Source organism: Vulpes lagopus, chromosome 3 (genome assembly GCF_018345385.1).
Source record: "Vulpes lagopus strain Blue_001 chromosome 3, ASM1834538v1, whole genome shotgun sequence".
NCBI lineage: Eukaryota > Metazoa > Chordata > Mammalia > Carnivora > Canidae > Vulpes > Vulpes lagopus.
The window spans coordinates 28,561,107-28,576,537 of record NC_054826.1 but is presented as its reverse complement, the minus strand read 5'-3'; the positions used below and the strand labels follow the sequence as shown (position 1 = coordinate 28,576,537).

The 15,431-nt window shown below is 49.7% G+C and overlaps 2 protein-coding genes across 22 annotated transcripts in view; one reads left to right on the top strand and one right to left on the bottom strand.

Annotated features, from left to right (window-relative positions):
- The window catches only part of ABLIM3 (actin binding LIM protein family member 3), a 111,206-nt gene extending 100,708 nt beyond the window's left edge, over nt 1-10,498 (bottom strand). For 2 of the 4 annotated variants that reach the window (XM_041747680.1, XM_041747681.1), the window contains exons 1-2: nt 10,342-10,495; nt 9,906-10,005 (exon numbers count right to left, since the gene is read on the bottom strand). In XM_041747680.1, coding sequence (XP_041603614.1) covers nt 9,906-9,918 — 13 coding nt within the window. In that variant the 5' untranslated portion in view covers nt 9,919-10,005; nt 10,342-10,495. Of the gene's footprint in view, nt 1-9,905; nt 10,006-10,341 lie in introns of all 4 variants that reach the window. The other 2 variants (XM_041747682.1, XM_041747679.1) reach the window with 2 other exon arrangements.
- SH3TC2 (SH3 domain and tetratricopeptide repeats 2) overlaps nt 3,762-15,431 on the top strand; it is a 113,198-nt gene continuing 101,528 nt past the window's right edge. For 5 of the 18 annotated variants that reach the window (XM_041747658.1, XM_041747656.1, XM_041747655.1 and 2 more), the window contains exons 1-2: nt 9,917-10,128; nt 12,184-12,281. In XM_041747658.1, coding sequence (XP_041603592.1) covers nt 9,917-10,128; nt 12,184-12,281 — 310 coding nt within the window. The other 13 variants (XM_041747674.1, XM_041747668.1, XM_041747661.1 and 10 more) reach the window with 9 other exon arrangements.

The following is a 15,431-nucleotide window of genomic DNA, read 5'->3' as shown; positions in this document are numbered from 1 at the left end:
CGTTTTCATTTTCTCTGGGTAAATATCCAGTGATGGAATTACTGGATCAAATGGTAGTTCTATTTTTAACTGTTGAGGGACCTCCACACTGTCTTCCACAGTGGCTGCACCAGTCCACGTTCCCACCAATGGTGCCTGAGTGTTCCTTTTTTCCCCCACACCCTCCCCAACACTTATTATTTCTTGTCTTTTTTACTAGCCATTCTGACAGCTGTGAGGTGATAGATCATTGTGGTTTTGACTTGCATGTCCCTGATGATGAGTGATGGTGAGCAGCTTTTCCTCATTGCTTACTAAATGTGACACTTGGGGCTGATAACTGGTCCTGAGCCTCAGTTTCCTCCTATGGAAAATGAGGATGGTATTAGCACCTCTCTCCTACAACTTTTATGAGGGTTAAGTGAGTTTATGTCTTCGAAGAGCTTAGTTAGCACTGTGCCTGGTATAGAGTGAGCGCTCAACAAATGTGAACCACCCTTACCCATCATCTCTCTGGATCAGGCACTATGATGAGTTTGGAGGACCAGGCAGTGAACAAGACAGACAAGCCTGTCATATAGTCATCATGTAGTTTATAGTCAAAAGAGAGTAAGAGATAGAAACAAAGGAAATGTGCTAAAGAACAAAGCAATAATACCCACTGTGTTAAGTTCTGTGGTGGATGGTGAGAGCCAACATGACACAGGGACCTGTCTTAGGTACAGAATACCGGGAAGGCTCAGGGAGGATTGTTGCAAGGATTAACTAAATAATATATGTAAAACATTCTCACTGAGATAGGCTATAGCTGGAAAAGAATGTCTGTTGATTAGGAGGAGGAGAAAAAAGTGGCCTGAGGCTAAGAAATCTCTGATGGGGGTTGGGCTTCTCTTTATTCCTGAAATGCTTCCTCCCAGGTCCCTTTTCTATACATGTGATGGGTCCAGGCTCTGTCTCTGTCCCTTGAAAGAGGGATTTTTGTTCACTTGAGGTTCCTGCCCCATATAATGCTGGCATCACAGGCAGTTCTCCTTCCAAAATAACTCATGCTGACCGTAAAAATATCTAATTTTATGGCTGCCTTAGATCATCCTTGGATGGGCAGGGTCCAGATCCCTGGGCTGTTTCCCCAGATCTCCAAACGCAGGGGCAGACCTCGGCCTGCCTCTGCTCCTACATGCTGAGAGCAGCTTGCTGTGGGAAGATTCGCACTTGGTGGAGCGTGCTTCAGGTGCTTAAAATAGATCAACTGTGTCGTTAGACAGACTATCACAAAGCAGTCGTTTCATTGGCCCTGCTGGTGCTGCTGAGGGCAAGAGATAACAGCCCATGGAGAAAGACCTGCCCTTTGCACAAAATTAAGCAGATGCAAGGAAGAAGGTCTGGAAGTGATATAGGCAGGGGAGAGTAGGATTCATCCAAGAGAGGCAGTGGGGGCTGTTGTGAGAGCACACGGGCTGTGACCACAGCAGGGGAAGCAATGGGACAGCCAAGTGGGCCTGTCTGGACCCCTTGTCTGGCTGGTGATAAACTCAGGAAAGAGGCTAGAGACTTCTGGTTGTCGGGCACATCCCAGCAGCACTGTGTGAAATTATCAAAGGGTCATCCACACTCTCTGGGGGCCACAAAGCCCATGTGTGGGGCTGACTCTGGCACCTTCCTACTGCTCCTCTCTACCATTCTGGCCACCCTTTCCTGGGCTCACCCTGGTTGATGACTGCCTGCCCTGAAAGCCATGCTTCAGACACAGCCTCATCAGTGTTCTGTGGAGCGATGCTATGCCCTCCTCTAGTCCATGCAGCCCGGGATCACCTTGTCCAGCAGCCCACAGAGCTCCATTGCCTGAACTTGAGATCAACTCTTCCCCTCCCTCAACCTTCTCCTCCAGTGGCCGCCATGCCTGGTGTCATGAACAAAGGGGAGTGATGGCAGCTGAGGTGTGGAAGAGGTCCAGTTGGGAGGTAGGAGTGACCAGATGTGGACACAGACTGAACACAGGAGCATGAAGGAAAGGGAAATGTAGATGAGGACCACTTTCCAATGACTAACTTTGGTGACTGTTCTAAAGATCAAGGGGGACCGTGGAGTTGAAGTCGTTTTTCTCTTTTCTCTTTTAAAGAGGATGGATTTATTAAATTTTAGGTTGGATCTGAAGCACCTTAGAATATCCAAGTGGGCAACTAAGCAGATGGTCAGAAAGATGAACCTAGGGCTCTGTGGAGAGATTGTTATCATAAAGACAAAGAGAGCAGGCTTTTTACTAACAAATGAATTCATCAAGTACCTTTGGAGCACCCATGATGGGCTAGGCACTGTGCTTTGCTTTCTATGAATTATTTGCTATCCTATTTCTTCTAGAGAAATGAAGAAAAACCTGCTCTCAACTGCAGAAATTATGTTGGCATTATCCACTTATTCACTTTTCTTTTGCAAGCAGGAGAACCTCATACTGACAGAGAAGAAGTCTTGAAGAGCCTTATGGGATTGATGCCATATGGGGTCAAGTGCAGCGATTACCTTTCAGTAATCACTCCTTAGCTGGGATACACTGAGCTTATGGACACAGAACTCATGCTATTGGCTAGGTGACCTCAAATGAACCAGGCCTGTCCCATATGTGAGAACAATCTCTACAAGAGTTCAGACTTTCACAGTACCTTCCTTTGGTCTGGGAAAAGTACCCAGATCTAGGATCCATTATCCTGAATTGCCTTCCTTTGGTCTGTTCCCCACCCCCCTACTACTAGGTTCCCCTGGAAACAAAACTGACCTCTAGGAGACAGGGGCAGGACATGTTTGCCCAACTGTATCGGACAGGATATGATATCACCCTTCTGGGAATGGGTCAGCTGGGGAAATCTTTATTTATGCAGCAGGATTTTGCTCACTTCAAGAGGACTTCAATGGCATGGCGGTGTTAATCAGTTGCTAACACTAGATAGAACCTTCTCCAGTAAAAATGAGCAGATATGCTGCAGTTCCTGCATCTCTATGTGAACACACACTTCTCCATGTTTGATGTTATATTGATCACCTACTAGACTGGGAATTAAATATTAAAATGCTGGGGTGCCTGGGTGACTTAGTGGGTTAAGTGTCTGCCTTTGGCTCCAGTCATGATCTCAGGGTCCTGGGAGATAGAGCCTCACAGCAGGTGGTGGATTTCCTGCTCAGTGGGGAGTCGGCTTCTCCCTCTCCCTCTGTTGCTCCCCGTGTGCACTCTTTCTCTCTGTCAAATAAATAAATAAATAAAATCTTTAAAAAAAAAATAAAATGCCTCCAGTGGCAAGGGAACATAAAAATACAAAGCCGTCCTTGTGCATTTTAAGAGGAAATGGTGGCAACCAGGCAGCCTAGAGACCAGTACACACCCTGCCAAAGGCAGGCAGGCAGGCCTGCTGACTGTTGTCATGTAGGAAAACAGGGGCAGAGATGGCAGATATTCCCCTGGCCCCTGTATTTTTAAGATTATTTGTTTATTTGTTTGAGAGAGGGGGAGAGAGAGAGAGAGAGAGAGAGAACACAAGCAAGGGGGAGGGGCAGAGGGAGAGCAGGAGCCGGTTGTGGGCTCAATCCCAGGACTCTGGGATCATGACCTGAGCTGAAGGTAGTTGCTTAACCCACTGAGCCACCCAGGCTCCCCTCCCCACCCCGTTTTTAAGAGAAGCTGGAAATTCGAATTTTTAAATCTCAATTTCCCAATTTCTCGCCATTGGCAAATAAATTCATTAAAAATCTCAGGTAGGGCAAATAAAACATGCCGTATCATGCTGGCCATCAGGTGGCCCATTTATTAGGGCCTATATGACTCACGAAGACAAGAGCCATGTCTGTTATATTTACTGCTGTGTCCCCAGCATCATGTCTGGTGCAGAGTTGGTGGTCAGTAAATATTTGTTGAGTGAACAAGTGAATGATCCAATTCTTATTACCCAGGTTGGACATTCCCAGGAACAAGGCCAACTGAAAACCAATACCATGACCATAAATTCTGTTACACCACTGAGATGCTACAGTTGTGCATAATGACCTGGATGGGGGTGGAATGGGAGTTGTGTTTTCTGCAGACAGAGTGAGCCATAGAATACTAAACCACCTCCCAGATTCCCTTCTGGGGACCTCTGACATGTGAGCGCCACCCTTCAGGTTCTTAAGGAGAGAGGCTCCATCCCTGCTGGTCAGAGGATAGCATCCTCTACTCGCCCTGGGGAGTGGCTGATATTCAGGGGGAAACAGCCCATGGAAAAATCTTCTTGATGAATCGTTGATGTAACAAACACTGTATTCATCTGTTAGAGGCCTAGCTTCCGTTCCCCAGAATATGACCTTATCTGGAGGTATGGTCTTTACAAAGGTAAGGAAGTTAAGGTGAGGTCATTAGAATGGGCTCCAATCCAATATGACTGGTGTCCTTATCAAAATTTGGACACAGAGACACACAGATGAAGGGTCCCGGGTAGAGAAGATGGCCATCCACACCCAAGCACAGAGGTCAGAGCAGATGGTTTCCAGGGCCCTTCGAAGGACCCAATACTACCGACACCCTGATTTTAGACTTTTAGCTTCCAGAACTGTGAGATGATACACTTCTATTGTTCAAGCCTCCCAATCTGTGGTACTTTGCTGCTGCAGCTCTAGCAAACTAATATATACTGGTTTTATTTGTTTTATACACACTTGCAACAGCCTGGGCAGTGTTTCAAGCAATTCACAGCTATTAACCTATACGTTTTTTTCCAATAACCCTATGAGAGAGGCACTATCATAAGCTCCCCTGTGATCAGATATGGAAGTGAGGTACAGAGACGGTAAGTGACTTGCTCAAGGACACAGAGCAAGGAAAGGGCAAGTTCCAGTCTATGCCCTTAAGAACCAAAGGAGAACAATTAAACTGGTGAAGTACTCAAAAAGTCAGAGGTGCTTTTACCTTCTGGTTGTTTTCTGCTCTTGTACAATGGGACCTGGTCACTGTTGGGGGCCTGCCAGTTGTTGACCATTCACACGCCAGATGTTATCTCAGCAAGATAAAGCCTTTGCCAGATAGGAAAGCTGGGGTTCAGAATTGATATCACTTCCTTTGTGCACTACAAATACTCTTGAAATCACATTGTGATTTTCAGAGATGTGTTAAACTCATTTGGGATGGTTTTAAAATTGTTCCTTGCATTATTCTTCAGCCCCGCTCCTAGCCTCCAGGATGCATTTGTCGACAGTGGCTTCATTCATTTGGGAAGCATGTTTTTTTTTAAAAAAAATCTCCATCCTTATAAAGAATACAGTCATCTCTACCTGGCAGAGAATGGTCATCTTGCTCCTTGGGCTGGGTGTCTTCAATTCTGAGCCCCCATGCCTCCCCGCACCCACCCTGCTGCCTTGTCTACTCTGCACTGTGCCCTGCGAGGCTGAATATGATGGGCCCATCAACTGCCTTCCTTGCCCTCTGCCCCCTGGTTGGATGGGGCCAATGGGGAGCACAGTAAGAGATGGAGGGAGGGAGGTGAGGGAGGTCAGGCAGTTGCCAGCCTTCTAGTACTGGGCCATCCTCGCTTCTTGTTTGCTTCTCTACACCCTCCTCATACATTTGCAAAGATTCCTTCTACTTAACTCCCTTCAAACTGCCCATCTGTTCCCTGCCAGGACCCTAACTGATAGACTCTTCTCCTTCTTTTTATCATATAACATAACAGCAGAGAGGCCATGCAAATCTTATTTCCTAAAAGATCTTTCCCCCAATTTCTATTCTTATAACCATCAAAATCGTGGCCCTCAGACCTTTTCTGAACCGGGGTGATTGTCTCTCAGCTGGGATCCTAACTTCCGTCTTGCCCTTTCCAACCCATGCCATATACAATACCAGGTTAATAATCTTCCCAAAGGCTTCCCTCAGGAAGCTATGGCTTTCCTTTGAACAGAACCTCGTGCTACCTACAACAACAGTAACATATGCTAATTTTCAACCAGAGGGTTTGGTTTTTCTGATCCTTTCATTCCAGAACTTTGCTCTATGGCTAATTCAACTTCAGATTCAACTTCATCCCCTGGGACCCGATGCCAGTGACCTTCTCACGTTATTTCCCTTCATCCTGAGGACAACCTTGCACTTTGGCATTACTGCTCGCATTCTATACATGATAAAATTCAGGCTCAGAGACGTGAGCTATCTGGTCCATGATCACAGAGTACACCATAGATCTTGCATTTGAACTCTGGAATCCATTCCCTCGAGCTCAGGTTTTTTTACGCCCAGGATGGTGTCTGCTTATCTCACGATAAGGGTGATGTGACTCTTCAGTGCTCTCCCTTAGCAAAACAGTCTACTCCCAAACGGTAACCTTTTGGCATGCCAATCCGTGAGAGATCCCAAGGAAAGGGTCAGAGGACAGGAAAAGTTGATTAAATGAAGGTGGATGGTTCTTGCACTACCGTACGTGGTATGCGTGATGCTCCCCAGCCTGAAGAATGGGCCTCTGCTGAGTTCTGTGCCTACAAAAGCCACAGTTTTCAGGAGCTTGGGGGGTTCTCGCCCATGCAAGGAGAATGGCATTTTATGGGACACAGAGTCAACTCTGGAGCTCAGGGTCTCTGGCACCTGAGGTAAACTCAGTTTCTCCTGGCTTTGGACCAAGGGGCTTGGGAACCTATAGGGAACCCAAAGATTCATTGTTGCCTCACAATATATTATTGCACATTAGATGGTGGTGCTTCCATGGCTCCAGGGACCGTGTAAAAGTGATGGGCCTGGGGTTAGCTCCTTCCTTGCTGTGTGGGTTCAGGAAAGTGGCCAGCAGGCACGTGGATGAGCATGATGGGATGGATGACAAATAAGGCTTGGAAGGAACAGAGCCAGGGCACACGAACAGCATACATCAGGGGGACGTTCCCTCTGCTGCGGGGCAGGGTGGGCCTTCTGCCCACGTCTATACCACCAATCGACTCCATCAACCTCCAAAATTACCCCTTTCTCTCAAATTCCCACCCTGTGGTATACGAAAACTCAGCTAGATTTTGGAGGAAAGGATTCTGAAGACACTAGAAGCGCACTGAGAAGTTGCTGACAGAGCACTCCCCTGGTGTTGCCATCTGAGCCACGTGTGTCTCATTTACGGATAAAAACAACTCACATATGTTTACAAAGCATTTTCTCATGATCCCGCTTAATCCTCAAAATCATACTTCTGGTATTCTCTATTTATGACCACGGTGTGACATCGGAGAGGCTGAGTGACCTCCTTGCTAATGACATAGAGTCCACGATGACAACAACCACAATGACCAACCACTGTGGTCACGAGAACAGCCTGACCACCCTCGCTGATATGAGGCCAGTGATGGCCCAGGCATCACACCCTGTATTTTGCGTGCTGTGTTAATATTTATCTCCATTCCACGTAAGGTGGGTCCCATCATCCCCATTTTGCAGGTGAGACAACCATACTGAAGACCACGTGGCTAATAAGTGAAAAAAGAGGACCAGAACCTGGGGCCAGCTGATCCCAGAGCCCCAGCTATATATCAGCTCTCACATACTGCCCCAAGACCACAGCCTTGAACTCCTCTTTTGCTCCGATGAAGCAATTATAACTTCATAGTCATCTCATGGTTTGCCCTCACTTCATTGGTGCCATCTGAGCCACTGATTAGGAATGGTTCCCATTATGAAAATGCAACACATCCAAGCACCTTTCATAATCCAACAGCTAACTGCATGGCTTGAGGAAGTTGGTGAACATTCATAGCTACAAGGTGTAACCCATGAAACTGTAGTGGTACCACCATCTCCCAGGGTGCGGGTGACAGTTGGGGAGATCATACAGGTACGATGCTGAGCACGGTGACTGGTGGAGGGTGAGGATCCAATAAATGGAAGGGAGAGAAAAACTGAGTAAGATTGTCTCTTAGGTTCCATTTCAGGTACCAGGATTAAGTAAGAATTTTACATCCCAAAGGGGAGAGCATTTTTGCTTTGATCAGGTCACCTCAAGGACCTCCTGCCAACGCCCAGCCCCTATGGCCTTGTCACTGCTTCGCTCATATGAGGTCTGACTTCTATATTCTCCATTTGCAGACTCTCAGGCTTGGAAGCAGCCTCAGGGATGATGGAGCCCCGCCCCCAAGCCTTGAGCACCAGTGGCCACAGTGCTCCCCAGGGTAGCCCTTAGAGGAGCACTTCTTACGGGGACCTCAGCGGTCACCCAAGTCATGCTTCTCTGTTTATTTTCCACTACCTCTGGAAAATAAACACACTCTCCCTACTTAGAAAAAGTATACGAGGCTGGAGTAGCATTTTTGTGAGTCCTTGTCTCCTGCGGTATTCAGCTCAATTGGTTGTTGTTTGTTTAAAAAAAAAAGTAAAAGCTGTTTTCTTCTTTCAGGCATATTCAGTGTTGCTAATGGGACAAGAGAAAAGGGTAAGGCTAGCTGCTTGTGAACCTATTTCTTAGTTTTTTGAAAAACAGATGAGCCATCTTTCTCTCCTATCATGTAGTGAGAAAGGACTCCCATAACTACACCTTTCCCCTAGAGATAGTGAGAAGTGACAGGCAGCTCACATCTTTACTCGTCTGAAAGCACGCAGGGGGAAACATGTGGCCCACTTAGGTGATCAGATCTACAGAATTTTGCTCTTTTCCAGAGCCCGGTGTGAAGCCAAAGCACCGTTCCTGCCTGTCATAATCAAGAGGCAAAATTCTTTGGCTGGAAGAGGCAGAGGGAGTTCAGCCACACTCGCTTAGCAGAGCTATGTAATACACAAAGGAAGAGAGCAGAGGGATGAGTCATACAAATACATAGTAAATAAATATATTTCATTTCTATCTCACTGGCTTTTGCTTTGTTTTCCTCCCCTCCAGGCCAACAGGCTTGAAATGGAGGGAGGGTGGAGAAACGGTGGCTTTGGACTGGACACAGCCTCAGAAGGTACTGATTTTTCTGGTCTTGCTGTTCGGCTCTCGCTTTTTAAAAAGAAACTTACAGATTTAGATTCAACCCTTCTCATTTTACAGACCAGCAATCTGGGATCCAGAGAGGAGACTGATGGGAAAGTCACAGACCCAGGCACCCGAATGTTCCTTGGGTCCTCCGCTTCAACGATCCCACCTGCTCCTGGGAGCACCCAGACAAGCTGAGCTGATGAGGAGGCGGGAGGGGGAGGACTTGAACCCAGATCTCCTCTCCAGGGTGGTGGTGACAGTGGGTGCCCACGGTCACAGGGACCACACTGAAGAGACACATACAGGGCCTCCTTGTATTTCTGCCTGCATTTCTCAGCAGCTGAGGCCCAGCCCAGCAGCAAAATGTCTGGTCCTGTCTCTGCAAAGCAGTTGTTACCCCTGGCATGTTAGAGATCTTGGCCAAAGGGCCTGTCTCTTTTCTCTCCTCTCGGGATGGCTACGCGGCCTGTAGGTGTGTGCAGAAATCAGCGCCGGGCCCGTGGGGCTGCAGGCACAGGAGCAGGATATTTCACAATCTCTAGACCCAAAGGTGGCTTCCTGACGATTTGTTTATCAAACTGCTCGCTCCCAGCCCACTGCCTGCCCACATCCACCCACCAGCAGCCCGGGCCGGCCTCCCTGCTCCTCTCGGCTTCAGGACAAGCCGGGCCCCTCCATGGCTCCCCAGCTGCGTGCAGGGAGGTCTCCTAGAGCCCCCACAGTCAGACAATGGCCACGTTCGTTAGTGCTTCCTAGGCCTTCCCAGGCATTGCTAGAAGGAGCCGAGCAGCCTTCCCCGCAGAGGCAAGTGCTGCTGCCAATAAGACATGAGCAAAATTGTCAGGAGAAGCCGGACCCACATCCCCCTTCCGGGGCGCACAGAGGGGCCAGGAGGGAGCCTGGGGGCCGCGTGTCCGGCGATGCCAGGCTGCCTCCGGCGCCGCACCTCCCGCCCCCACCCTGTTCCCATGGCAAAGGAGAGGAGGACCCACTTACTGCTCGTGTTCATGGTGATGCCTTCGCGCTGGCTCTTTCATTCAAGACGCAGGACCCGGCTGCTTTTGGAAGCTCGCGACCTCCCGGCCTCACTCATCACCTGGGGGGTGAAAGGGCAGTCCAGGGCCAGCTCCGTGTCCTCAGGTGCTCGCTCCCCCGCGGCCGCCCCTCGCGGTCCGGGCTGCAGCCGCCGGGCTCGGGGCCCGGGGACCGACGCGCGCAGGTGAGGGCGGTGAGGGCGGCGGCGGCGGCGGCGGGAGCGCGGGGCAGCGCACGGCCCGGGCAGCGGGGGCCCCAGCGCCCGCCCCCCGCGCGCACCCCGCCGACTCCCGCCCCGCGGCCCCCGAGCCCGAAGGGGGTGTGCACCGCGGGGAGGCAGGGCGGGGGCAGCGCGTCCCCGCCCGGCCTCGGGAGCGGCCACCGCCCCGGGACCCACCTCTCGGCCAGCGTCGGGAGCCAGAGGCCCCTGCCTGGGCCCCCGCGGCCGGCTCACGCATCCCGGTCCTCGTCGGCGGCCTCGAATTCCGAGGCGAGCACAGCGACCCCCGGGAGCTCGCCATCCATGGTGCGGGCTCGCGGGCCGGCGGCGCGGGGGGCGCGGCCGCTCGCTGCCGCCACCTGCCGGACGCGCCGGCGCCTCGCCACGCCCCGCCCCCGGGCCGCCCCCGGCCGCTCCCGGCCGCTCCGGGCCGCCGCGGGCCGCTCCCGGGCCTGGGGCGCGCGGGCGGGTGGAGGCGACCCCGTGCGGGGGGCGCGCGGCGCTCGGGCGCTGCCCTCCGCTCCCTCGGGGCTCGGGTCTGCGGGCTCCGCGGCGGTAGGAAAGCCGCCGTCGCCGGGAGGGGCTGGCGGGAAAGCCGGGCTCTGCAGGGAGACGGTGTGGCTGCCAAGTCCGCGCCCGCGTCCGCGTCCACCCCGCGCCCCTGGACTCGGGTCCTGAGCCGCTCGCTGCTGCCGAGGCCTCATGCTCCCGCTGGACCGAGTGGGGGAGGCGTGAGGGGCTCCTGCGGCCTCCCCCTGGTGTCCCCTCCTGCCCCCCCCCCCCCCGGACCCCTGATCACTGAGTCATTTGGGACAATGGCTTATCACCTCCCTACCCGGCTAGTGTCAGCTCAGTGGGAGTATGGGCCGTGCCCGCGGGGCTCACCACGGGGCTCCCCAACGCCGGCACAGCGCCTGGCACACCCGGGGTATCAACGAACACCTGTTGATAGAAGGCCCCAGGTCTCTTCTGGACCTGATATTGCGCAGTCCCCAGAGGAGAAGAAGCCCCAGGAAGCCCCACCTGGAGACTCGTCCCCATCTGAGGCCGAGGCAGGTATGGGGCCCTATGACTCAGCCTCACTGGTTCACCCAGGTTTCGTACAGCTGACTCTCCTCTAAAGTATTATTACTACTATTATTTTTGTAATTGGTTCTTGAGGTGTGTATTATGGAAAGCTATATTCTGATATTTTGGTCATGATGGATTCAGTGGGGTGGGGTTTTTTGGTTTTTGGTTTTTTTTTTTTTTTACATTCCTCAGACTCCTTATTCCGTCACCTTCTGAACCTAATGCATGGTCACAGAAGCATGACTTTTGGGTATAGCAAAACAAGACTGAGAGACTCCGTGATCCCTGCTTAGAGCATGTGTAGAATCAAGATGTCGTGAACCCTCAGACCCCGGACTTAGAGACAGGGAAAGAAGGGGTCACAGAGGCGGAGTACCTGCCCTAGGACAGACACACAGCACAGCAGGGTGGAACTGGACCGAACCCTCTCACTAGCTTGGTTCCGTGTGAGAGTGACTCAGCACACAAGAATCTGAGGTATCAGGGCAAGGCTAGGTAGTCATCTTCCTAAAAATGGGGAACATTTATCTTGTAGATAAATACAACGTTTCTGCCTTATACTGGGTTAAAAAAAATCGCTATGGCTCATGATCCCAAGATGGGACAGTGCTTAAGGAATCACTAGATACATGGAAGGGTCACTGGTTTTGAAATGCATTTTGGTAGCTTGTTAGGGTTTGTTTTCAATGGATGGGGAATAACCTTCATGGCCTCACAGGGGGCCTCCAACTTTTGTTTAGGTTACAAGTGAGATGGCTGTAAAATGCAGATTCCCAGGCTCCTGGTTTTTCTTGCTCTGCATTTTAAATAAGTATCCCACGTGATTCACGGACCACTTGTCCTACTGAAAAAGGCAGGGGGCCCAGAACAGCTTTGTAAGTGATTAGTAAATGTTTATATGATTCCAAAAGATCTCTTTACATTTATACTTTCTCTTTACATTTTCAGATTGGGATTCCTTATTCAATTCCTAAGTTTCATGTTGCTTGCTACACATCCTAATACTTGGAAAAAGATTTATTTTTTTTTCCTGGGAAAAAGTTCAGGTAAGTTCAACAGGTCAAATTAATAGGACTATTTGATGAACATACGTAGCTATCACCCTGAGCCTCAACGTTTGGAATTTTTCAGATAACAGGACAGAGTCAAATAAAACCATAGAATTCATGCATTGATTCATTTACTCAGTAATTCATTTATTGACAGTCTACTTTGTGCTAGGTCCTGTGCTGGCTGTTGGGGATACAACAGGACAGACAAGGACCTGTTCTCCTGGAATATAACTCCTACTTGGGGAAGGGGTGGTAGACAATAATTAAGTTAGCAAAGCATGAATTAGGCAAATCCAGTGGTGGCTTCGTTAAGAGCCCGAAGCTGTTTCCAGCCTGGCTGATTTTCAGTCCCAGCTCCATCAGTTAGTATCTGTGGGACCTTGGGCGAGATACTCTCTGGCCTCAAATTCTTCATCTGTAGAATGGGTATAATATGGAACCTACCTCCTGGATTATTGTGTGTATTAAAATACTCAATGTAATGCTTAGCAAAAGAAGATGATGTGAGCTGATTGTTAGTATCATCCCTCACTGACACCTACCCTCAGAGACAGTCTTGTTATTTTCTACTTCTGTAAACCTGGTGGGCTTTTCCACAGAGGGATGGCCGTGAAAATATGTCTCAGAATTCTCCACCTGCCAGGAGCTTACTGAGAGGTTCTTCTGGTCTAGGATTGTTTTTAATAATATCTGCAACTGGATCCTGATGAATTCAGCTCTTTGGAGAGAACTTTGGTCCACTCTAAATGCCCCAAAGTGCTTCCGCTGGGAAATTATTTTCCCTACATAATTTTAAAGATAGGAAGAAAAGGGTTAAAAGGAGCTGCAACAACCCTACCCGTGAGGATGTCCACAACAATTGGAGGCAGCCAGGAAAGACGCAGAAGGAAGCTGGGGGTGGGATGTTGGGTGGAATTGGCTGTGAAAGTCATCAGGAAAGCAGAACCTTGGCTCTGTCTTTGCAAGAGAATGAAGCTGAAAACCGCAGAGCCAGAGCGGAGGGTCCCTTTGTTTGGAAGTTTGTTTTGAACTTTGAGACTCCAGAATGGAGATAAACACGTCTCACTCGGAAACAGGCAAATGCTCCTGGGTGTTGGAAAACCAGGTGGGAAAACCATTGGGAGACAGATTTTCCACCTTCTTCAAGGGGTGGATGGGCTGCCCCCATTATGCTTCTCTTCTGCTCAAAGTGCCCCTTGTGTCCTGACTTCCGGTCCCTGACTGGGGTGGTTTGTAGCTCTTGTTCCCATTTTCTGACCCTCTCGCTGCTCTCCCTGACTAACCCAGCACTAGGCTCCCCAGCTTTTCCTCCCAGTTGCCTCGTTCTCACTGCCATCCAGCTGCATCCCACATTCTTACCTCTCCATGAGCAGGTCCCTCCCCGCCCCACTCCTGTGTGCTCCTGCCCATTGTGAGGGTGAGTGAATCCCCCCTCACACACCCTCACCTGGACACAAAATCTTTCTGGCACGTGAGGTGTGGCAATGGTGGGAAGAGGTGCCTGTGATCCAATGGTTTCTGCTTGCTATTCCTAGACTATTTGAATATCCCACCAAGAGTGAGTACTTTTATTTTTATTTTTGAAAAATGATATGTAGTTGTTGACAACATGAGAGAGATTTACATGTGGTAGTGAGGAAAGACTTTCACGGTATGTGTTAAATAAGAAAATTGTGGAAAAATATATTCAGTTTTTCTTGGGGGGAGAATGTATACTTGTGGACATATGTATCATATAATACAGAAAACATACAGAATATACATGTCATATAAAATAGTTCAATCACTTTTCCACAAGTGGGATCCCATATAGGTACCACATATACATATATTTATAATGCATAGAAAAAAGATCTGGGAAGGCACACTCCTAATTATCAGGCTCTTGGATCAAACAAAAATTTTGGATTATGTAGTTTTAACAGAATCACTTGGGCAATTGTAAGCTTCTTGGCAGACATTTATCTGAAGAGGAACTAAGGTATTCTCTTGTTTTCTAGTTCATTCACTCATTCGTTCATTTGTTCAACAACTTCTGATGGAGTGTCTATCCATGCCAGGAGCGGTGCCTGCCAGAAACACAGGGGAGGAGACAATACACAAATAAACACAGACTTCTGATTACAGTGTGTAAAGCAAGTGAAGAGAGGGCAGTAGTAGACACTAAAAGACGGGTGTCTCTCTCAACAGGTGACATATGAGCTGAGCCAAAGAAGAAGGAACAGCCATCCTGATTCGGCGTAGGGTTGTGGGGAAGGTGGGGGTACAGAACCAAGTGACGAAAGAGAAAATCACAGGTCCAAGGGGAGGCAGAACCGGATGCAGGTGATGAGTCTAGAGGCTTCTTTGTGGAAGAGCTGAGTGGGGTGCAGATGGTCAAGACCACATTCAGAATTAATGAACCTGGGATGGGAATGCCCTCCTAGCCTGGGAAGTCAGGGGTCCTGTTTCCCGCCCTGATGTAGTGGGATGTGAAGAAACCTTGGGGGCAGTGGGATAAAATGGTCTGGGCTAGTCCTGGCTCTACTGGTCATTGCGGTGTGACCTCAGGCAAGTGACTTGACCTGTCTAGGCTGTCAGTTCTTTGCGTGTGAAGCTGGGGTCATAGCAGTAGCTACCCCACTCTTTGGGTTGGTGGCAATGACAGGTATAGTATCTTAGCACTGTGCCAGGCATCTAGTATTGCTCATGTACTCTGCTGTTGTTTGCCTTGGAAGAATCTGACTGGCTTGAAGGTGCCGCTCTGGGCCGGAGTTGCCACATCTATAAATGGAGGATTGGACCAGATGAGTCCTGAGGCATCTTTCACCCTAGTGTTCTCAGTCCTCAGCATCTGAATGTTCTGTGGTTGGAGTTTGGCAGCAGATCTGACCATGTTCCAGGCTGATGCAGAGACCTTTGATCCCCCGGGGGCCCCACTACTTTGTGCTGAGCCCCAGGCCCTGAGCAAAGAACAGACTTCCCACCAGGAAATGGTGCTTTGCGTGGTGCTCCCTGACTCCATGTCTGCGCCCTTTTCCTTCCTGGGGGAGCTCTCAGACTGGGGTGGAATTGGCAGGACATAGGCCCGTTTTTCTGGCCCAAAGGGTTTGGTGATGGAGCCGTGCTTTTCTTCTTGTTCCTTACATTGTTTTGTGCAGAAAT